A 23,521-nucleotide genomic window follows, 5' to 3' on the forward strand; every position below is an offset into this window, starting at 1 on the left:
TATATACATATATTTATAGGTAGTAGGTTGGTAGACAGCAACCGCCCAGGGGAGTACTACCGTCCTGCCAAGTGAGTGTAAAACGAAAGCCTGTAATTGTTTTACATGATGGTAGGATTGCTGGTGTCTTTTGTCTGTCTCATAAATATGCAAGATTACAGCTACGTCTTGCTACTTCTACTTACACTTAGGTCACACTACACATACGTGTACAAGCATATATATACACACCCCTCTGGGTTTTCTTCTATTTTCTTTCTAATTCTTGTTCTTGTTTATTTCCTCTTATCTCCATGGGGAAGTGGAACAGAATTCTTCCTCTGTAAGCCATGCGTGTCGTAAGAGGCGACTAAAATGCTGGGAGCAAGGGGCTAATAACCCCTTCTCCTGTATATATTACTAAATTTAAAAGGAGAAACTTTTGTTTTTCTTTTGGGCCACCCCACCTCAGTGGGATACGGCTGGTACGTTGAAAGAAGAAAGATATATATTTATACGTAGTAGGTTGGTAGACAGCAACCACCCAGGGAGGTACTACCGTCCTGCCAAGTGTAAAACGAAAGCCTGTAATTGTTTTACATAATGGTAGGATTGCTGGTGTCCTTTTTTCTGTTTCATGAACATGCAAGATTTCAGGTATGTCTTGCTGCTTCTTCTTACACTTAGGTCACACTACACATACATGTACAAGCATATATATACACACCCCTCTGGGTTTTCTTCTATTTTCTTTCTAATTCTTGTTCTTGTTTATTTCCTCTTATCTCCATGGGGAAGTGGAACAGAATTCTTCCTCCGTAAGCCATGCGTGTTGTAGGAGGCAACTAAAATGCCGAGAGCAACGGGCTAGTAACCCCTTCTCCTGTATAAATTACTAAATTTAAAAAGAGAAACTTTTGTTTTTCTTTTTGGGCCACCCTGCCTCGGTGGGATACGGCCAGTTTGCTGAAAGAAAAAGAAGAATATATACAGTGGACCCCCGAGTTTCATGATTAATCCGTTCGAGAGAGCCCGCCGAAGGTCGAAATTCACGAAACTCGAAACCATTTTCCCCATAAGAAATAATGGAAATAAAATTAATCCATTCCAGACACCCAAAAATATTAAAATAAAATATTTTTTCAAATTAAAGAACGATTTACATAATGAAAACAATCAGAAATCAAGCACATGCATTTAAAATAAATAATAACATTACACTTACCTTTACTGAAGACTTCTGGGTGGATGGAAGATGGGAGGAGGTGATAGGAGGAAGGTGTACAGTATTGTTTGGAAGGAGAATCTCCTTCCATTAGGACTTTAGGTAGCAAGTCCTTATCTGGGGTTACTTCCCTTCTTCTTTTAATGCCACTGGGAACAACTTGAGAGTCACTGGACCCCTGGCACACAAAATATCTATCCAGAGAGGCCTTTTTCTGGGGTTTCTTTAACCCTTTGAGTGTTTTCGTCGTACTAGTACGTTTTACGCGTAGGGGTTTTTGACGTACTAGTACGCATAAATTCTAGCGGCCTCAAATCTCGCGCGAAAAGGCTGGTAGGCCTAGGTGTGAGAGAATGGGTCTGCGTGGTCGGTGTGCGCGGTAGAAAAAAAATCTGGGACCCAGTGGTGCATTGTGGGAATGCCCTCTTAGTAAACAATGTCCACCATGCCTCGCGGTAAGAAGCTCCTCACTCCTCGGCGAATTGGGACACTTTTGTTCCCGAGTGACAGTTCTATTTTTTTATTTTTTTTTTTTATTATCACACCGGCCGATTCCCACCAAGGCAGGGTGGCCCGAAAAAGAAAAACTTTCACCATCATTCACTCCATCACTGTCTTGCCAGAAGGGTGCTTTACACTACAGTTTTTAAACTGCAACATTAACACCCCTCCTTCAGAGTGCAGGCACTGTACTTCCCATCTCCAGGACTCAAGTCCGGCCTGCCGGTTTCCCTGAATCCCTTCATAAATGTTACTTTGCTCACACTCCAACAGCACGTCAAGTATTAAAAACCATTTGTCTCCATTCACTCCTATCAAACACGCTCACGCATGCCTGCTGGAAGTCCAAGCCCCTCGCACACAAAACCTCCTTTACCCCCTCCCTCCAACCCTTCCTAGGCCGACCCCTACCCCGCCTTCCTTCCACTACAGACTGATACACTCTTGAAGTCATTCTGTTTCGCTCCATTCTCTCTACATGTCCGAACCACCTCAACAACCCTTCCTCAGCCCTCTGGACAACAGTTTTGGTAATCCCGCACCTCCTCCTAACTTCCAAACTACGAATTCTCTGCATTATATTCACACCACACATTGCCCTCAGACATGACATCTCCACTGCCTCCAGCCTTCTCCTCGCTGCAACATTCATCACCCACGCTTCACACCCATATAAGAGCGTTGGTAAAACTATACTCTCATACATTCCCCTCTTTGCCTCCAAGGACAAAGTTCTTTGTCTCCACAGACTCCTAAGTGCACCACTCACTCTTTTTCCCTCATCAATTCTATGATTCACCTCATCTTTCATAGACCCATCCGCTGACACGTCCACTCCCAAATATCTGAATACGTTCACCTCCTCCATACTCCCTCCCTCCAATTCTAATAGTGATGGAAGTGCCAGTGAAGATGAGTTTCGTGGTTTTAGTGAGGTTTTGACCGAAACTAATGACCATAATATCGGTAATAGTGAAGAAAACCCAGACGACCCTCAGCCTTCCACCTCTGGTGCTGGGCCCTCTTGTTCACGTTCAGTTGTTCCAGAACCCAAGAGGAAACTTCTATTTTCCCAAATCCCAGACTCAGATGAGAGCATGGGTGATGATAGTGATAGTGAATATGAACTACAAGCTCTTCAAACTAGTTCCAGTAGTGATAGTGAAGTGCAATATTCCCCAGTGAAGCGTCAGTATATACGACGATATATGCACTCTGGAAGTGTGCCATATGCTATTCCAAGGGGAAGGAGTGTATCTCGGAGTACATCCCGTGGCTGTACAACAGGAACAGACAGTGAAAATGACGAAGATACTGTTGCAATTGGGATGGAAAATGTGCGTGGTGGTAGTGGTGCCGGCGGTGAGGCACCAGCAGTGGGCCATGCTGCCACCCACGCCGCTGCCTCAGCTGATCTAGAACAAAGGCCACCATCCCCCACTCCCCCACCACACCAGCCTCCACAACCACAACCTCCACAACCACAACCTCCACAACCACAACCTCCACAACCACAACCACCTGTCATTGTCCAGTACCCACCAGCAGACTGCACCTGGGATTGGCAGGAAGCTGTCAATTTTGTTCCAAATCCCCACCAGTTTGATGGCAGCCAAAGTGGAATACAGCCATCTTGTGCACTTGGGAACAATGCCACTGAACTGGAATGTTTCGAGTTATTCTTTGACGAACCACTGATGAAAAGTATTGTCATGGAAAGCAACACATACTACGAGTACACCATGGCAAACACATTACTTTCACCAAAATCACGTCTACACCAGTGGAAGGAGGCAACTGTGGCTGAGATGTATCTTTTCTTTGCCACAATAATGCTTATGCCACATGTGTATAAGCACAAAGTGAAATCATACTGGTCAACAGACCCCCTGATTGCAACACCAGGTTTCAGTGATATAATGCCAGTGAATCGATTTGTGCTAATGTTACGTATGCTTCACTTCTCAGATAAAACCAGGCCTGACAGAACTGACAGGTTATATAAGATTAGGAATGTGTTTGTGTATCTGAAACAGAAATTCAATATGTATTTTTATCCCTTCAGGAAGCTTGTAATTGACGAGTCTTTGATTCTGTTCAAAGGAAGACTCTCTTTCAAGCAGTACATACCAAGCAAGAGGAAACGCTTTGGTATAAAGTTGTTTGTGCTTTGTGATTGTTACAGTGGTCTGGTATTGGATATTATTGTGTACACTGGGAGTTATACATTGCAAAATACCAGGAAGTTATTGGGCATCTCAGGTGATGTGGTTCAAACAATGATAGAACCATACCTTGGTAAGGGGCATATATTATATACAGATAACTGGTACACAAGCCCCTCACTCAGTGATTTTTTGCGAGTGAACATGACAGATGTGTGTGGCACAGTGCGTGCAAATCGAAAACATATGCCCAGGTTTGACGCTGGCACTCGTAGAGGTGAGGTGCAGGCATTTGCTGCCAATGACATCATGGCATTTCGGTGGCATGACAAACGAGATGTCACACTGTTGTCATCAATTCACCCTAATGAAATGGCAAACAGTGGCAGGCAGCATAGAGAGAGAAATGAACCCATTCTAAAACCTGCAGCTGTGATTGATTACACCTTCAACATGCATTCAGTGGACAAATGTGACATGCAGATTGGGTTTGCTGATTGTGTTCGCAAGAGTTATAAGTGGTACATCAAACTGTTTTTCCATCTTCTGGACATTTCCATGCTCAATGCTTATAATATGTATAAGATGAGCACCAGAAACAAACCACAGTACGGCGAATTCTGTTTGTCTGTCATCAGACAAATAGTATTCAAGTACCAAGGAACAGCATCTGCAATTGACCGCCCACAAAATTATCAACAACTACCTGCTCATCTGAAGCATGGTGATCACTTCCTGGTAAAACTGCCTGCTACTGCTTTGAAGAAAAAGGCTCAGAAGAGGTGTTACATCTGTGCACATACAAGTAAACGCCCACGACAACGCAGAGACACTCGTTTTATGTGTGAGGAGTGCAAAACTCCACTGTGCATGACACCATGTTTCAAAGAGTTCCACAGGCTGCAGAACTTCTAGAAACATTCCCTGTGACTGTATATGTGTATATAAAATATAGAAAAATAGTAATAAACAACATTTCATATCGTTTGTTTGTGTAAATATTTTCTGTAAATAAAATAATGACAACAGTGTTTACGCCCTTATTGTGTAGTATTGAAAAAGAAATAACTTACAAAATACTGATCATGTTGGCCTCAGAGGCCATAAAAGTTACTCAGAAAAAGAAAAATTGAAAAATAATTGAAAATAGTACATAAAAATGTAAATAGAAAAATACCGGGTGATGGCAGTCGGCGATGTTACCATATGTTGTTCAATTTTGGCAAACTTCACACCTCCATATCTCGGTAAGTATTGACGTTAAAATTTTTTTGTTTAGCCTATAATGTTTAGAAAAAAATACTCTATTTTTTCATAAGAAAAAATAATTTTTTTTTTTTTTTGAAATTTGGCCGACCCTGAGAACGAGTTTCGGAGAGGGCCTGTCGACCCTCAAAGGGTTAAGATTTCCCTGAAGTGGGACGCAACACTGTCATTGTACATGTTGCAGATACGGCTTGTTTCAGCTTGGTCAGGGTGATGCTTTTCAACAAAACTTTGAAACTCATTCCACATTCCACACGTCCTTAACCCCTTCAGGGTCCAAGGCCCAAATCTGAAGTGGTGCCCCAGTGTCCAAGAATTTAAAAAAAAAAAATTTTTATTTTTTCTTATGAAATGGTAGAGAATCTTTTTGTGAAGGTAATAAAACAAAAAGTACGAAATTTGATGGAAAATTGACAAAATTATGCTCTCGCGAATTTTGATGTGTCAGCGATATTTACGAATTGGCGATTTTGCCGACTTTGACTCCCATTTTAGGCCAATTACATTATTCCAGTCAACCAAATTCTTAGCTATTTCACTAGTATTACTTCTACTCTATCGATTGAGCACAAGAAATCACCAAGTCAACTGTTTCAACTACAAATTAAAGTGATCGGAAATTGTTAATTTGGCCAATTTAACACAAAGTTCAAAATATTCCAATTTCAAAATAGGGTCCAGAATAAACAATGTAGGTATTCCTGGAACTAAACTAACATTTCCTCTGTTCATTAGTTACGTTTTGAGGCTTTACAAATAAATTCCATTTTGATTTTTTATTCACATAATGAATTTTTATTCACACCAAAAAATAGAAGATTTACTGTTATGCAATACTGTAATAATTGTATAAATATCATCACCATATTTGTGAATGCATATTAGACCCACCAGCTGCTGTGTATTAGACGTGTGAGGTCGTTTGTTTACTCTTGAATATCGGCAAAAATTTAACATTTCTGCTACTTTGAGCTCAGTTTCAAGCCATTTCCAGTGCTAAAACCAATCAAAATTATCTCTATTTCTGTAATACGTCTTCCATTCTATCAAATGAGACCAAGAAATCGCAAATAGAACTATAAAAACCATACGAAAAAACACTGCAAGTCGCTGTTTTAATCGAAAAATCATGATTTCAGTTTTTTTCTCTCATTATACACAGCGTGCTGCAGGATCTGTTTTATGTGGTGCACACATACCACATAGATGTATTCTCTCATATCTAGGCCCAAATGTACCACTCACAGTTTATCAGAGTGAGCTGAGCTCATGACGTAGATCTACGGTTTGGACCCTGAACGTAAAGCCGTAGATCTACGAGACGGACCCTCAAAGGGTTAATCACTGAAGAAGGCACCTCATCCACTCCCTCTTCCTCCTCTTTTGAAGCAAGTTCCTCAGCTGTGGTCTGATGCTGTTCCAGTTGAAGCTCTTGCAGTTCGTCAGTGGTTAGCTCTTCCCTGTGGTCCTCCACCAACTCTTCCACATCCCCGTCACTCACTTTATTTACCAAAGGGCTTGCACTAGCTTTCCTTGGGTCCATGATAACTTATTTAGCAGTTGCAAGCACAAAAAACAATGGATTACAGTGGGCCCTCGACCAGCGATGGCATCGATTAACGATAAATCTGACTAGCGATACATTTTATCGCAAAAATTTTGCCTCGATTAGCGCTAAAAAACTCGACCAACACTATTCGTTCCGTCTGAGACGCGTCCACTTCTGGCCAGTGTTTACAAGCCAGCCAGCCACAGTAGTCGCTTCCAAGCATACAATCGGAACATTTCATATTATCACAGCCTTTTTAGTGATTGCACCTGCAAAATAAGTCACCATGGGCCCCAAGAAAGCTTCTAGTGCCAACCCTACAGCAAAAAGGGTGAGAATTACTATGGATATGAAGAAAGAGATCATTGCTAAGTATGAAAGTGGAGTGCATGTCTCCGAGCTGGCCAGGCTGTACACAAAACCCCAATCAACCATCGCTACTATTGTGGCCAAGAAAACGGCAATCAAGGAAGCTGTTCTTGCCAAAGGCGCAACTATGTTTTCAAAACTGAGATCGCAAGTGATAGAAGATGTTGAGAGACTCTTATTGGTATGAATAAACGAAAAACAGATAGCAGGAGATAGCATCTCTCAAGCGATCATATGTGAAAAGGCTAGGAAGTTGCATGACAATTTAATTAGAAAAATGCCAGCAACTAGTGGTGATGTGAGTGAATTTAAGGCCAGCAAAGGTTGGTTTGAGAGATTTAAGAATCGTAGTGGCATACATAGTGTGATAAGGCATGGTGAGGCTGCCAGTTTGGACCAAAAAGCAGCTGAAAAATATGTGCAGGAATTCAAGGAGTACATAGACAGTGAAGGACTGAAACCTGAACAAGTGTTTAATGGTGACACTGACAATGTTGTGAAACACTTTAGGAATGTCATAAAGGAACGGGAGGTACAGGCCTCTATGGGCAGATATGTTGTGCGACAGAGGTCCAGTGACTCTCAAGCTGGTCTTAGTGGCATTAAAAGAAGAGGGAAAGTAACCCCAAAAAAGGACTTGCTACCTCAAGTCCTAATGGAAGGGGATTTCCCTTCTAAACACTAAGACCATCAACACACTCCCCTCTTCCCATCCCATCAATCATCACCAGATCTTCAATAAAGGTAAGTGTCATGTAACTGTGCATGTTTTCTTCAGTTTGTGTGTATTAAAATTAATATTTCATGTGTTAAATTTTTTTTTTTTTTCAATACTTTTGGGTGTCTTGCACGGATTAATTTTATTTCCATTATTTCTTATGGGGAAAATTAACTTGACAATTATTTTGACTAACGATGAGCTCTCAGGAATGGATTAATAGCGTTAGCCGAGGGTCCACTGTATTATGAAATGTATGAACCCGCGGGGTGATGGTCACGTGTTGGTAAACAATGGCACACTGAGCGTGAATGGCATGGGAGACTGGCTTTGTGTGTGCGGTGACGGGCAGATGGGTACTGGACAGTCGCCGAAACATGAGTTTTTTCACGTAACTCGAGGCCAAGTTTTTCCAAAAAAACTCACCGAAGGTTGAATTTCACGAAAGTCGAGGCTGCCGAAACTCGGGGGTCCACTGTATATTCTAGTAGTAGGATGGTAGACAGCAACCGCCCAGGGAGGTACCACTGTCCTGCCACATGAGTGTAAAACAACCTGTAATTGTTTTACATGATGGTAGGATTGCTGGTGTCCATTTTTCTGTCTCATAAACATGCAAGGTTTCAGGTACGTCTTGCTACTTCTACTTACACTTAGGTCACACTACACATACATGTACAAGCATATATATGCACACCCCTCTGGGTTTTCTTCTATTTTCTTTCTAGTTCTTGTATATTTCCTCTTACCTCCATGGGGAAGTGGAACAGAATTCTTCCTCCATAAGTCACGTGTTGTAAGAGGCGACTAAAATGCCGGGAGCAAGGGGCTAGTAACCCCTTCTCCTGTATATATTACTAAATGTAAAAGGAGAAACTTTGGTTTTTCCTTTTGGGCCACCCTGCCTCAGTGGGATACGGCCGGTGTGTTGAAAGAAAGATATATACATTTTTTTTTTTCAACAAACCGGCCGTATCCCACTGAGGCAGGGCAAAAAGAAAAACAAAAGTTTCTCTTTTTGAATTTAGTAATTTATACAGGAGAAGTGGTTACTAGCCCCTTGCTCCCGGCATTTTAGTCGCCTCCTACAACACGCATGGCTTACGGAGGAAGAATTCTGTTCCACTTCCCCATGGAGATAAGAGGAAATAAACAAGAATAAGAACTAGAAAGAAAGTAGAAGAAAACCCAGAGGAGTGTGTATATGTATGCTTGTACATGTAAGTGTAGTGTGACATAAGTGTAAGTAGAAGTAGCAAGATATAGTGTGTTTATGAGACACAAAAAAGACAACAGGAATTCTTCCATCAAATATAGCAATTACAGATTTCCATTTCACACTCACTTGGCAGAATGGTAATATCCCCTCTGGGTGGTGCTGTCTACCAGCCTACTACCTAGGTTATATTTTTTATTCTCAGCAAAAATCTGCTGATTTAACCTAATTTTTTTTTTTTTTAACTTCCTCACCACTCTTTTTACCTTTCTTTTCTCTCCACGTTAATTGCTCCCTATGCTGATGTTTTCTCCCTTATGTAACAACCCACTGACTGATTTACTGATCATGACAGTCAAGCTTTATTTATATTATTAATACTTTCTGATTTGTTTTCAATAGGCTCCTGCTAATGAAGCAATGTCTCCAGTGATTAAAGATGCAACCAGTGGTGATAATAAGAGTCTAGGCAGCAATGCTTCCATCCGCACCTCAATATTCCAGGGAGATGGAGATGATGGAGTTATTGCTGAAGAGGAGACAGGTATTTGTTTTGCTCTTTAACATTAAGTAGCACATTGGCATTATCATTCATAGGCACATACACTTGCTTGAGCATACTGATGTGTGCACAATTATGCATGATATACATATGTGGACTGAAAAAAGGTATACTTTAGCCCCTTGATTAACAGACCTCAATTTAACAGATTCTGGATGCAATGGACAAATATATTCATCAGATCCAATTGACCAAATCAGTTGAATCCAATTTTATTCCTAGTGGTAGTGCGCCCAATAGTCTCCGTATCTGGTGAATCAAATGTGTTGTCTGGCCTTTGTTTGTCAGTGGTAGGTGTCCTGTAGTCTCTGCAAAGTGGCTGTGTCCAAGACTGATCTGTTTACATTGTTAATCAGGCTATAGGCTGCACCATCTCAGTTTGTCACTGTCCATGTGCACTTTCATGTGGTCATCATTTAGTCTCTAATTTTCCCTGGATTTACAATGATTTTTGTTACATTATCAGGTTCAATGCTATTTAACAATGGCCTCTAAAGCAGGTGGTGGTGCCACAAGATGCATGTGAATCTGTTTGTCAATCAGAAACTTATTAATAAGGAGGGTGGAGTCTGGTTTCTTCAGTGCCATGTGTGTGTGAGAAATGTGGTGTAAAGAAAAACTATCAGATACTAAAAGCAAGGGAAAACTTACAGCATATGCTGTTAAGTTTAGTATAGATGCTAGTCAAACAAGGTTCACCATTTGGTCCTAGGAAGTATATCAAAATGGCCCATGTTAAAAGGCTTGAAGAAGCAGTGTATAAATGGGATGTTCAACAGCACTTTCTTTGTGTTAACATTCATGGTATTAATCTTTGGCTTATCAGTAATAGGCCAGGAAAGCATGTGGTCATAAAACTTCAGGAAAGTGACTGTTGGCTTTGGCACTTCCTTAATTGCCATGGCTTGAATAATATAAAGACTTGTGGGGAGGCTATTGGATAAAGTTGAGTCATTCAGATTAATGTTCAAATTCAAAGTTTATTCTCTATAAGGATTACAATGCTGAGTTTACAGAAATTTGGTTATTGTGTGGTTTACATGTAGTAAAATTGTGATTACAGAGTGTACCACTAGAACGCTTAGCATGGCTAGGCATTTTGGGCATACTTAGTTTTATTCTTAATTGTAAAATATTACAAATTATGAGGTAAGTTGGTATTATGGCTAAGTGACTAAATACTAGTTTGTGAGTTTAGCAATGTGAATGCTTTTGTTTTGGCACAGTACATAGTTTCAGTATTGGAGTATCACAGGATTCATTATTTTAAGATTGAGATTAATATTTCTGTTTATGGTCAAATGAGTGAGTGTAAGTGTGAACCACCAGGTGGTATTCGTGTAGTTAGTTGACGGGGTGTATCAGGGAGATAAGATGTTTTCTAATGGTAGTTTTGAAGGTGATGAATGTGTCTGCAGTTCTAGAGTTCTCAGGTAGGGTATTCCAGATTTTAGGGCCTTTGACATACATTGAATTTTTGTAAAGGTTTAGTCGGACATGGGGAATGTCGTAGAGATGTTTGTGTCTGGTGTTATGCCTGTGGGTTCTGTCACAACTTTCAAGAAAGCGTTTTAGGTCAAGGTTGATATTAGAGTTTAAGGCCCTGTAGATGTAGATTGCACAGTAGTAAGTGTGGATGTACTGAACTGGGAGTAAGTTTAGGTCTATGAAGAGTGGGGGGGTGTGTTGCCAGGGATGGGATTTAGTGATTATTCTTACTGCAGCTTTTTGTTGGGTTATTATTGGCTTTAGGTGTGTTGCTGCAGTTGATCCCCAAGCACAAATAGCATAGGTGAGGTATGGATAAATAAGTGAGTGGTATAGTGTGAGAAGGGCATTTTGCGGCACGTAGTATCGTATCTTGGAGAGGATCCCAACCGTTTTGGATACTTTTTTGGTTATATGCTGGATATGGGTGCTGAAATTCAGGTTGCTGTCAAGGTATAAGCCTAGGAATTTTCCCCCATTATTTCTGGTAATTAGAGTGTTGTCAATCTTAATGTTAATTTGTGCATCTCCTGCTCTGCTACCAAACATAATATAGTAGGTTTTGTCAGTGTTAAGCGTAAGTTTATTGGCTGTCATCCAAGTCGATATTTTAATCAGCTCCTCATTCACAATGGTGTTGAGGGTGGCAAAATTAGGGTGAGAGATAACATAAGTCGTGTCATCAGCAAAGAGAATGGGTTTCAGGTGTTGGGATATGTTTGGAAGGTCATTGATGTATATGAGGAAGAGCAGGGGACCAAGGACACTTCCCTGTGGAACTCCAGTATCAAGTGGCCGTGTTGCTGATGCTGTGTCTTTAATGGTGACGTACTGATACCTATTAGTAATGTAAGAATGTAAGATGTTAAATGATCTAGTAGACAATGAGAAGCCCCTTTTATCTCAGCTGTGTAATGCTGATAGGACTAATCTCTTTTGGCATTCATTTCTTTCTAGCTCAATAAAGACTGCTTTTCAGTATTATGCTGTGCTGATCCTGACAGTATGATTTGCTCTGTCAGTTGTGAAATGAGATTTGCAAACATTGTTCTGTTTCTTGTCCTGGAGTGTAGCTGCAAAAGAACAGTGCCATATCTCAGAGTACTTACACAACAGGGAACAACATTGCAATGCTACATGGAAGTAATTCACTTTGTCCAACATTTTTGGGTTATCCTAGGTATCTACACATACACTGCTATGTATAATAATTTATGAAACTTTTTGTGTGCCTATACCTGAATAAACTTTCTTAAAGTACTGTATATCACTTGTTTGATCCTCTGAAGGAGATCCCAGTACCACTACTACAGGTTTCAGGAAGCTCATATGGAGACAGAACAAGTGCATTCTGCTTCTCCAGGCTTGTGTTGAAAAAAATCTGCTAGCAGTATTTGTATATCCCTGTGTTGTAATAAAGAATATAAAAATCACTCAAGAAATATTAAAACCATACACACATCCAGGGAAGTGGGGAGATGGTTATAATGGCATCCCTATTCTTGTAGCAGATCGTTACTTTTCACTTTCCTGTCAAAAACTGGGGTTACTAATGCCATGTTTGCTTTTATTCCCTTTTCAAGAATTGATGCAGCAAAAGAAAAGAGGAGGCCTAAGCAACATGAATCTCAAAGGATTGTCCAAGATTCTCAGTCCAACAAGGTCATTCCATGGGGAACCCAGTGCATCATCATCCCCAATAAAACACAGGTGTGCAAGCTGTACATAATGAAATTAACTATGCCAACAGTTTCAAACACCTTGGTGCCTGTTGCTCTTTAATTAGTTTTTTGGAATATAGTACTAACACCCATAATTCCACTTAATGTCTAAAAGCACATTGTCAATGTCTAAAAATTAAGATTCAGAGACAAATAAGCTTTTATATAATAATGATGCATGGAAAGTGTTCCAGTGCTACCTTAGTCAGTGATAAGCTGCATAAGTAAGAGCTGTAGAGTAATAAGAGTAACTTGAAAAGTAATAAAGAAATATTTGTTTCTTAGTGCAATACAACTTTGAGTTGTCAACACTAAATCCGATTAGAGCGATGCTTCTCAGAGTATTAATATGTCCCATGCTTGTAGTTTTATCCCCTTTTCATTATTTTTTGTTGCTGACTTTCTCAAAAATAATTGCTCTTCCTTGGCAAGGTGCAACACAATCGGTGTTACTGTCTTATCAGTTTATCAGATTTTTGAACTGTCATCAAAGTTACTCAAATATTTTCTGTCCATTGAAAGAGAGAAAAATTGAAACTTTTGAATAACACTCGACCCATTTGCTAAAATTTTATGCTAGGTCTACCTTTGCAACAAATATTTAGCACACTTAGGCATATAAATATATACATGAACACACCCACACATTGTCGTATGTATGCCCACCTATGTATGCACATGCACATACATCTCCACAATTAGACATGTGCACGTTCTCACTCATGTACACACATAAAGGGGTACCTAAATGCAGACAAAGAGCAGTGGTGCAGCCACTGGGGGGGCTAATTAGGCTAAAGTCCTCCCCTTCCAGATACAAATACTTTTTATTTTATTTTTGATTAATTGGTAAGTTTTACTGCAAATTGACCAGTAACCACAAAAACATGATAGTTTAAGAAATTTCACAAACATATTGGAAGTCGTATGTTTTTTTCAACGTCTTTTGATTTTTAAGCTCCCTTCCCTAAGACTGAAATCCTGGCTGCACCACTAGACAAAAGTATGTTGACATATACGTTACAGGTAAAGCACTTAGGGTCAAATTTTTAAGGAAATTAATCATATACTGTTTGAAGTATATATCATTAATTGCATTGAGTGTTTCTGCTGATTTCAGCTAATGCAGTTCTCTGTAAACAGCGGAACAGTATGTTAAGTTGTGCAAGTGCTGACATTTCTTTAAAATACTTTATAAAAAAGTTTAAAAGCCAGCTTTCTTAGAACAGAGGCCACTTCATTTTCTAAAAAAAAATAATTTCTAATATGCCTTTTCTTAAAAGTATCAGTTTGTTTAATCAAATTTGCTACCTAATTAATGTAATCTTTCAACTGCTGTTAAACTAATAACTAGTAATAAATACAAAAAAAAAATAAAATTTATACAGGACTGTAAGATAAGTTAACCCGTAAACGGTCCAAGCAGATCTACGTTCACATGTGTAGTGCTACAAAAGTAGATTTACGTTTTTTTTACCTATTTTCAAATATAACAAAAAAATAAAAAGTAGATCAAAGTTTTTTACAGATTTTCAAATGTAAAAAAACAAAAAGAAGATCTACTTTTTTTACATACTTTCAAATGTTGAAAAAATGTATATATACGTTTGGACCGTTTACGGGTTAATAAGGCTTTAAAATAATATAAAATACCATAGTTACCCCAAAAGTTAAATAATGTGCTGCAGTGTGATGGATGAAGTGTTCCAAATGGAATACATACTATATATCAGAATTATTTCAAGTACTGGCTTCTCTTGAATGAGCTTGTATAATGTTGATGCTAAGAAGTGACACTGCAACTTTGGGTAACACAGGTTCTTAATTTTTTACTGCAACAATAGAGTAGCAAAAGGGTCTCGACAAACTAGGCATATTTGACTGCTGTGATCAACAGAGAGAGCTATTCCATGTTTTTGACATCCCCTTTCCTTTACTTTGGTTGTGGGAGGTATGTTGGCATAAGTTGCAAAGGAGTGAGTGAGATGTATGGATGTAGGAGAAATTTGTATGAGCATGTAAAGGAGTGGAAGGGAGTTGTATGGGTGTAGGGAATTTTTTTTTTTTTTTTTTTTTAAGTTGTAGGAGTATGGGAGTAAATCATAGTGGAATGTAGGAGTATGGGAGTAAATCATAGTGGAATAATCACAAATGCATAGATCACCAGCCATATAAGCAAGTTTACAGCTGGGTACATCACAAACTAGACCAGCAGCTTTAACTTAAAACCTGTAACAGGCTTGTGATCCACAGTCAAATGGCTTCAAACAGCCAAAGTTTGAGATAAGTAGTTCAAGATGCAGACCTCAGTAGGAGCAGGGTTCAGGAGCTTAAGATGCAGTTTCAACAAGATTAAGAGTGGCAGCTTATTCTGTAGAGGTGTGATATCTCATAGGTGAAGCTCAACCTTTTCAGATGTTGGCTCAATAAATGAATTGTGAGGATGAGAGCTATAGCTCAGTGCCTTCAACAGGCCCTTGAACTGAGAGTGAACCCTCTTAAAAACTGCTATTTGAAATAATAATGAAGAGGCCTTCTCAAGATACATATTTGAATTCAATACCCTCAAGAGGATCAAGAACTAAATGGGAACCTTCCCAGCCAGCTTAAGTTTAAGATTAGTGTCAAGCCTGAAGCTGGAATCCTGTATAGTCTGCAGCCAAACAAACAAACGGGCTTCCACATGGATTATATGCAGCCTTTGTGGAAATTGGGCTCATGCCCCCTGTGCAGACATCCAAGAATTATCTACAAGAGGTATTAAATCAGGAAAGTGTTTTTGGTATGCCCAAATGAGATCAATCTGTGGACTAAAATCACATCGGTATTAAAAGAGGATAACATCAAAGCAGCCTTCATAGAAAACCTGGAAGCATTCTATAACAAATGGGAAAATAAAGTCTGGGCTGGATGGTGCTATCACCCTTGGTACAGATGCTGTCCTGGCTGACAGTAACTGTATGACTGGACATGCTGGCCAGGTAGCCAGGAACTGTAAGGCTGGAGGTGCTGTCCTGGTAGACAGTTACTGTGAGGCTGGAGGTGCTGTCCTGGTAGACAGTTACTGCATGCTCAAGGCATATTCCTTTAAGAAAAAGGAGGAGTAGATGTAAAATAGAATGAGACAGGCGCTCCCTTTACAGGCTACGGAAAAGAATAACAGAGTGACTAAAAGAGGCCAATATATCTGCAGTGCATAGGGAGACACTGGTCAGAGAAATAGCAAACATCGAACTAAAGCTAAAGGAACCTTATAGGAGTCAGGAATCACAGGAAGAACTAAAAGCCATAAATGAAATCAAAAGAAACCCAAAGTATTTCTTTTCTTATGTCAATTCAAAGTCGAGAACAACATCCAGTATTGGGCCCCTACTTAAACAAGATGGGTCCTACACAGATGACAGCAAGGAAATGAGTGACCTATTCAGGTCCCATTATGACTCAGTTTTTAGCAAGCCACTAACCAGACTGAGAGTCAAAGATCAAAATGAATTTTTTATTAAAGAGCCACAGAATTTGGTAATCACAAGCCTATCTGATGTTATCCTGATGCCAAATGACTTCGAACAGGCGATAAATGACATGCCCATGCACTCTGTCCCAGGGCCAGACTCATGGAACTCCGTGTTCCTCAAGAACTGCAAGAAGCCCCTATCACGTGTTTTAACATCCTATGGAGAGGGAGCATGGACACTGGGGTCGTCCCACAGTTACTAAAAACAACAGACAGCCCCCACTCCACAAAGGGAGCAGTAAAGTAATAGCAAAGAGCTACAAACTGATAATGCTAACATGGCATTGGGAGAAAAGTGCTCTCATGGATCGAGTCATGGCTCACAGACAGGAAGCAGTGTGTGTCCATAAATGGGGTTAAATCCGAGTGGGGATCTGTAACAAGTGGCGTTCCACAGGGATCAGTCTTGGGCCCGTTGTTGTTTATAATATCAATGATCTTGATGAGGGAATTACTAGTGATATGAGCAAATTCGCCATGACACAAAGATAGGTAGGATAATTGATTCAAACGTAGACATTAGGGAACTTCAGGAGGATTTAAACAAACTATATTCTTGGTCAGAAAAGTGGCAGATGCAGTTCAATGTAAATAAATGCAAGGTTCTGAAGCTCAGGAGTGTCCATAACCGTAGCACTTACAAGTTAAATGATGTAGAACTTAGCCATACAGATTGCAAAAAGGACTTGGGGGTTATGGTGAGCAGCAACCTTAAACCAAGACAGCAATGCCTAAGCATACATAATAAGGCAAATAGATTACTGGGATTTATATCAAGAAGTGTAAGCAACAGAAGTCCAGAGGTCATACTGCAGCTTTATACATCATTAGTAAGGCCTCACCTAGATTATGCAGCTCAATTCTGGTCTCCATATTACAGAATGGACATAAATTCGTTAGAAAACATTCAGCGTAGGATGACTAAATTAATACATAGCATTAGAAATCTTCCTTATGAAGAAAGATTGAAGACTCTTAAGTTACATTCACTTGTTAGACGAAGAATGAGGGGAGACCTGATCGAAGTGGAAGATAGGTATTAATAAAGGAGATATTAATAAGGTCTTGAGGATATCTCCAAGAGAGGACCCACAGTAATGGATTCAAATTAGATAAGTTTAGATTTAGAAAGGACACAGGAAAGTATTGGTTTGGAAATAGGGTAGTTGATGAGTGGAACAGTCTACCTAGTTGGGTTATTGAGGCTAGGACTTTGGATAGTTTCAAATTTAGGTTGGATAAGTACATGAGTGGGAGGGGTTGGATTTGAGTGGGACTTGCACATCAGAGCTTATTTCTTGGGTAGCATTGAAAATTGGGTTGGTCAAATGTTTTGTTAGTGGGATGAATTGTAAAGGACTTGCCTAGTATGGGCCAACAGGCCTGCTGCAGTGTTCCTCCTTTCTTATGTTCTTATGTAACATCCCATATCATAAAAATCTTTGAAAGGGTCCTAAGAAGCAAGATTGACACCCATTTAGATACCCATAAATTACACAACCCAGGGCAGCATGGGTTTAGAGCAGGTCACTCCTATCTGTCCTAACTACTGGATCACTACAGCAAGGTCCTAGATGCACTAGAAGACAAAAAGAATGCAGATGTAATATACACAGACTTTGCAAAAGCCTTCAACAAGTGTGACCATGGCATATTAATAGCACACAAAATGCGTGCTTAAGGAATAGCAGGAAAAGCTGGTAGATGGATCTATAATCTCCTCACAAATAGAACACAAAGAGTAGTAATCAACAGAGTAAAGTCTGAGGAGGCTACAGTGAAAAGCTCTGTTCTGCAAGGCACAGTACTCGCTCCCATCTTGTTCCTCATCCTCATATCTGACAGGCAAGGAAGTGAGCCAGAGCACCGTGCCTTCCTTTGCAGATGACACCCGAATCTGCATGACAGTGTCTTCCATTGCAGACACTGCAAGGCTCCAGGCGGACATCAACCAAATCTTTCAATGGGCTGCAGAAAACAGTATGAAGTTCAGCGATGAGAAATTTCAAATACTCCGATATGGTAAACATGAGGAAATTAAAACTTCATCAGAGTATAAAACAAATTTCAGCCACAAAATAGAGTGAAAAACTAAGGTCAAAGACCTGGGAGTGATCATGTCAGAGGATCTCACCTTCAAGGACCTTAACATTGTATCAATCGCATCTGCTAGAAAAATGACAGGATGGATAATGAGAACCTTCAGAACTAGGGATGTCAAGCCCATGATGACACTCTTCAGGTCGCTTCTTCTATCTGGGCTGGAATATTGCTGCACACTAACAGCACCTTTCAAGGCAGGTGAAATTGCTCACCTAGAAAATATACAGAGAACCTGCACAGCACTCATAACGGAGATAAAACACCTCAATTACTGGGAGCACTTGAAGTTTCTGAACCTGTACTCCCTGGAATGCAGACAGGAGAGATACATGATTATATACACCTGGAAAATCCTAGAGGGACTAGTACCAAACTTGAACACGAAAATCACTCTACGATAGCCAAAGACTCGGCAAACGATGCAACATCCCCCCCAATGAAAAGCAAGGATGTCACTAGCACGTTAAGAGACAACACAATAAGTGTCAGGGGCCCAAGACTGTTCAACTGCCTCCCAGCATACATAAGAGGGATTACCAATAGACCCCTGGCTGTCTTCAAGCAGGGACTGGACAAGCACCTAAAGTCGGTACCTGACCAGCCGGGCTGTGGCTCGTACGTTGGATTGCGTGCAGCCAGCAGTAACAGCCTGGTTGATCAGACTCTGATCCACCATGAGGCCTGGTCACAGACCGGGCTGTGGGGGAATTGACCCCTGGAACTCCCTCCAGGTAAACTCCAGGAACTATAACTCCATCTAGGTAAATCAGTAGTAGGGCCAGGAGCAATAGCCAAGCACTCTCATTAGGGGCAACAACCCTTTCATACAATTAAAATTTGAGATTAGAAGATGACTATGTAATGTTCACTCATCCTGGCCAAGAACTGCTTTTGATTGTCAGATGCTGCTAGGGAAACATAAGGGCTAAGTGTTCCAGGTAAACTCCAGGGCGTGTTTGTCTCACAGCCATGGAATGCAAACCATTCAGTCAGTCCTGAAATTTACAACTTATTTTTCAAGGCTAGTATTTACATTTTTGAAAATAAAAGCTTGTAATAAGCTTGATTTTTTTTAATTATTTTGAAGTGTAATGCTACTATTATCTTATGAATGGGAAATACTAACTCTTAAGTATCAGGTCTTCTTTAATATTGTGTATTGATGGTCAAAATTTAGCCCAATTTGATTCACATGGTAATATGTTGACTTTTTTTACACTAATTATGGGATACAGTAATGTCTGTCCTGCCCTTCCAAGAAAGTGCCTTTATGCTGGTGACTGGTTCTTGATCCATGGAATTGGAACTACCCTTCCCTTAGGTCAAATCTGTTACCTCTCATTCTGCAAGTACTGTATTATCTTCATCAATTTAACACTTCCCCATGAATATATAATATGTCCACCATGTTTCTTAATGTATGGTAATTCTTTATGCACATGAGTTGTCTTTGTAACTTTTGTTATTGTTTGACGTAGCACTGCGATGCACCACTCATGCATGTACTGTGATGGTTACCTGTTGCTGTGGGTTTTTCTGTGTTTCTCAACAATATTGGGTGACATAAAATGTTTAGAAATTAAATAAAAATCTTCCACTTTTATTAAACTTGATCAATTTCTATCTTTAATTGTAAAATTACTTCATACACCGTATTTTTTATGCTGAAAATATATTTAATGTTTTTTTTCATCATTTCTAATCATTTTTTTGTTTCTGTATTACTTTACATGCAAATAGTGTGTGCATGAAATGGTTATAATGAGAGAGTAAGTGTGAGCATGGGTTTAGTGTATATTTGTATATATGTATGTACATATTCCAGATGGGTTCCATAGGCCCTCTGCCACAGAAATGCTGTACTGTATACATTATATGCAGTATATTATATGTATATGCATATCTTTGTTTTCCAGAACTAGATTAGATTTTGCCACCGAAGTGGCTAGTTTATTGTGCACCCCATATCCATCCTGTGGACGGTAGCGCAAGAGCATATGGATACACAAAAGGCCTAGGAACTAGGCCCCAAAGGGTTTTTCTTAAACAAATTGTTATAGCTTTTAGAAAATGTCTTAATATCCTAACCTTAACAGATTTCTATGATGTTAATTAATACATATTATAACATCAGTAAAAATTTAGGCGGACCAAATAGCCTGGGTTATATTAAGCTGAGTTATATTAAGTTTATTTTAATATTATTTTTAAGATTGTTTTAATATAAAATTTAAACCTCTGTAATGATAACTTGAGTTAATATATGATTAATAAGACCTTTTATAATCTAAAGAAAAAAAAACTTGAAACAGAAATATTTTACCCTTCCTTCATTTTTCTTAATATCTTGTTAAATGTTTATTAGTGTAAAAAAAAGGGAGATATTTACACAAATATGTCCTTTATTACTATTGTATATTGCTGATTTTCAGTTAACTTTTAAGTACATTTTATTAATTTAAATGCAGTAATTTTATTTAACATTATTTCTATTTATTAAAAGACTTAACAGATTTCTTTGTTTCAGCAGTAGTGGGCACCTAGCTGCAGGAGCATCTCAACCAGATCACCTCTCAGGTACAGAATATGACAGTCAGCATGTCAGGTCACAGAAGCAGGATGGAGCCAGTGCTAGTGAACCAGTATCCCCAACTCCCAGGTCCCCTGACAGCCAGTGGAGAAACACCCAGAGCCTAGCCACTCTAAATGCTTCAAATAATAAGCCTGCAAGATCTCAATCTGCAACTTCTCTTCCACTTGGTGAGGGGGAGAGTACCTCAATTTATAAACCTTTCAGTGGTGATCTGAACATATTTATTGAAGAAGCATCTCCAGAAAGTGCAAGTCCAGTAAAAAAATTCAGTTTCCTTCAAACTGAGCAAACATCTGGAGAAGCTGACATTCCAGAATTATCCATTGCAAAGGATGCATTAGAAACAATTATTGAAGGTCCATCAGAAACTATGTCAGAAGATAAATTTGACTTGGTGGCAGAAAGTAGAATGAGGCTTATTTCAGAAAGTGAATTAGAAGCAATACCAGAAGCTGATGATACTTATAGTGCTCTTGAAAGAAAGAAACTGTTGGACGATTGACTAAAATTTAAATAGACCTGTTATTTTCCAAAGTTACAAGTTTTCTCAACATTTGCCTATCATTCAGTTTTTATGATTATAACAGCTGAAGTGTAACTTTTACAGTAATACTGATAATGCTGCTATATCATCTGCATATTTTAACTTATCCAGCAGAGTGGCACGAACAGTCCAGTAGGCCTCTTTAAAATTGCACATTACCCATATTAACCTTTCATCCTCTTACCTCCTCACACACTCCACATTATTCTGAGTCCTGTCTCCTACCTTTTATCTTCATTTTGGTATTCCATTTGTCATCCTGTTTTCTTTGATATTACTTATCTTAATTTTTTGAATATGCTGGCTGTCTCCCACAGAGGTTGAGTGAACCCTCCACCCCTTCCCCAAAAAAGGGATAAAACATTCACCATCATTAATTCACTATATAGCTATCTTCCCAAATATGCACTGACATCACAGTTCACATAACTCTCCTAACTGAAACATCCTAACCTCTTAAGAATGCAGGCACTGTACTTCCCACCTCTGTGACCTGAGTCCAGTTAACCAGTTTCCCTGAATCCCTCCATGAGTGATAACTTGCTCACCCCAGCACCCCTCAGTGGAAGTTCTTTAATGTCTGTGAGAAGCTCTTGATCCCTTTTCTTGTATTGAACCTGATGACTCATTCCCCCAGGAGCTGTATGACGTACATAGATATAGCATGCCTCATGAATGTAATAGTGCAATAATAATAATAATCATCATCACAAACATCATGTCAAATTCCTAAAACCCTGCGAATCCATTCACCCCAGTTTAACATAGTGTGTTGCTCACATACACACCTGGCTACTCAAACTCCTACCACCTAAAACTTCCTTCATACCCTCCTTCCAACCCTTTCACATGTTTCCTTCCATAACTCTCTTCACTGTCATGACTATTCCTGACATTGCTTTTATATAGTACATTAACAGGGGAAATTGTAACAAGCTACCACCAAACAATTTTTTGCTGTTTTTAAATATCTGAATTTGGATACAACATTGTCTTCATTTATTGAACTGTATTCACCTCCTAAACATGTAACTAATATTCTACAGTGTCTTGCTTATATATTGTCATGTCCATGCACTAACATCCCCCACTTTTCATTCTCTTTTTCCTTAAAAATTAATCTGAGGGAAATCATGACATCTAATAGCCTCAAGACAGCCTTTTTGAAATACAACCTCTCCTCGCTTAGCAACATACGCGTTTACCAATGACATGGACTTACGACGGGTTCTCTGACCATTATGCATACCTAAATAATGTATATTAGAGCTGATTTTCTCTATTCTCTTATTCCAATACACAGTACACTACTGTATTAACATTTAAAAATATACTAAAAATGTTTAAATGGTGCCAAGGTGACATTAAAACAATATCAAAGATAGTTGACACAAATCCACTACCATTATAGCATACTCCTTGCTTAGTGACGAATTAGTTTATAGACATGTACTTAGGAATGGAACTTTGTTAAGTGAGAAGAGGCTGTATTATGTCATGACATATAAATGATTCCTATAATTATGTTAATTAGGAGTAAATAATAAAACATACGAATTCAAAGTTTTATTACAATTCAGATATGTTTAATTAAAATTTATTAAAAATAAAAAAAATACAGTATACAGCAGTAATTAATTCCTCCCAAAATAATGATATATATAGTGTGATTTTTGTTAAATCTATTTTCAGTAATAACCAAGTACAGTAGGGCCCCACTTATACGGCGGGTTAGGTTCCAGGCTGTCGCCGGAAAGCAGACATCGCCGGAAGCAGAACACCATTTTTTTCCATTTATAAATGCATATAAATGCCAGACAACAAGTTTACACTAAATTATATTAAGTTAGTAATAGAACTAGGCATTAAAAACACAAAGTAAAATACATTCACAGTAAATTCATTACTTATCTTAAAGTATTTGTAATCTTAATGTAGGGAGAGAGGTGAGTAGTACTTGTAGGAAGTCAGGTGCAGGTAGCCCAGGTGTAGGTAGCCCTATATACGA

The 23,521-nt window shown here is 39.2% G+C and overlaps 1 protein-coding gene across 2 annotated transcripts in view; it reads left to right on the forward strand.

Annotated features, from left to right (window-relative positions):
* LOC128684371 (bestrophin-4) overlaps window positions 1-22,314 on the forward strand; it is a gene marked incomplete at its 5' end in the record, with an annotated part of 131,357 nt that extends 109,043 nt beyond the window's left edge. The window contains 3 exon segments of one of the 2 annotated variants that reach the window (XM_070095756.1): window positions 9,391-9,532; window positions 12,622-12,748; window positions 20,907-22,314. In XM_070095756.1, the coding sequence (XP_069951857.1) occupies window positions 9,391-9,532; window positions 12,622-12,748; window positions 20,907-21,471 (834 nt within the window). 2 annotated transcript variants of the gene reach the window in all.
* Window positions 22,315-23,521: the final 1,207 nt, after the last annotated feature.

The sequence above is a fragment of the Cherax quadricarinatus genome, chromosome 4 (assembly GCF_038502225.1).
Source record: "Cherax quadricarinatus isolate ZL_2023a chromosome 4, ASM3850222v1, whole genome shotgun sequence".
Lineage (NCBI taxonomy): Eukaryota > Metazoa > Arthropoda > Malacostraca > Decapoda > Parastacidae > Cherax > Cherax quadricarinatus.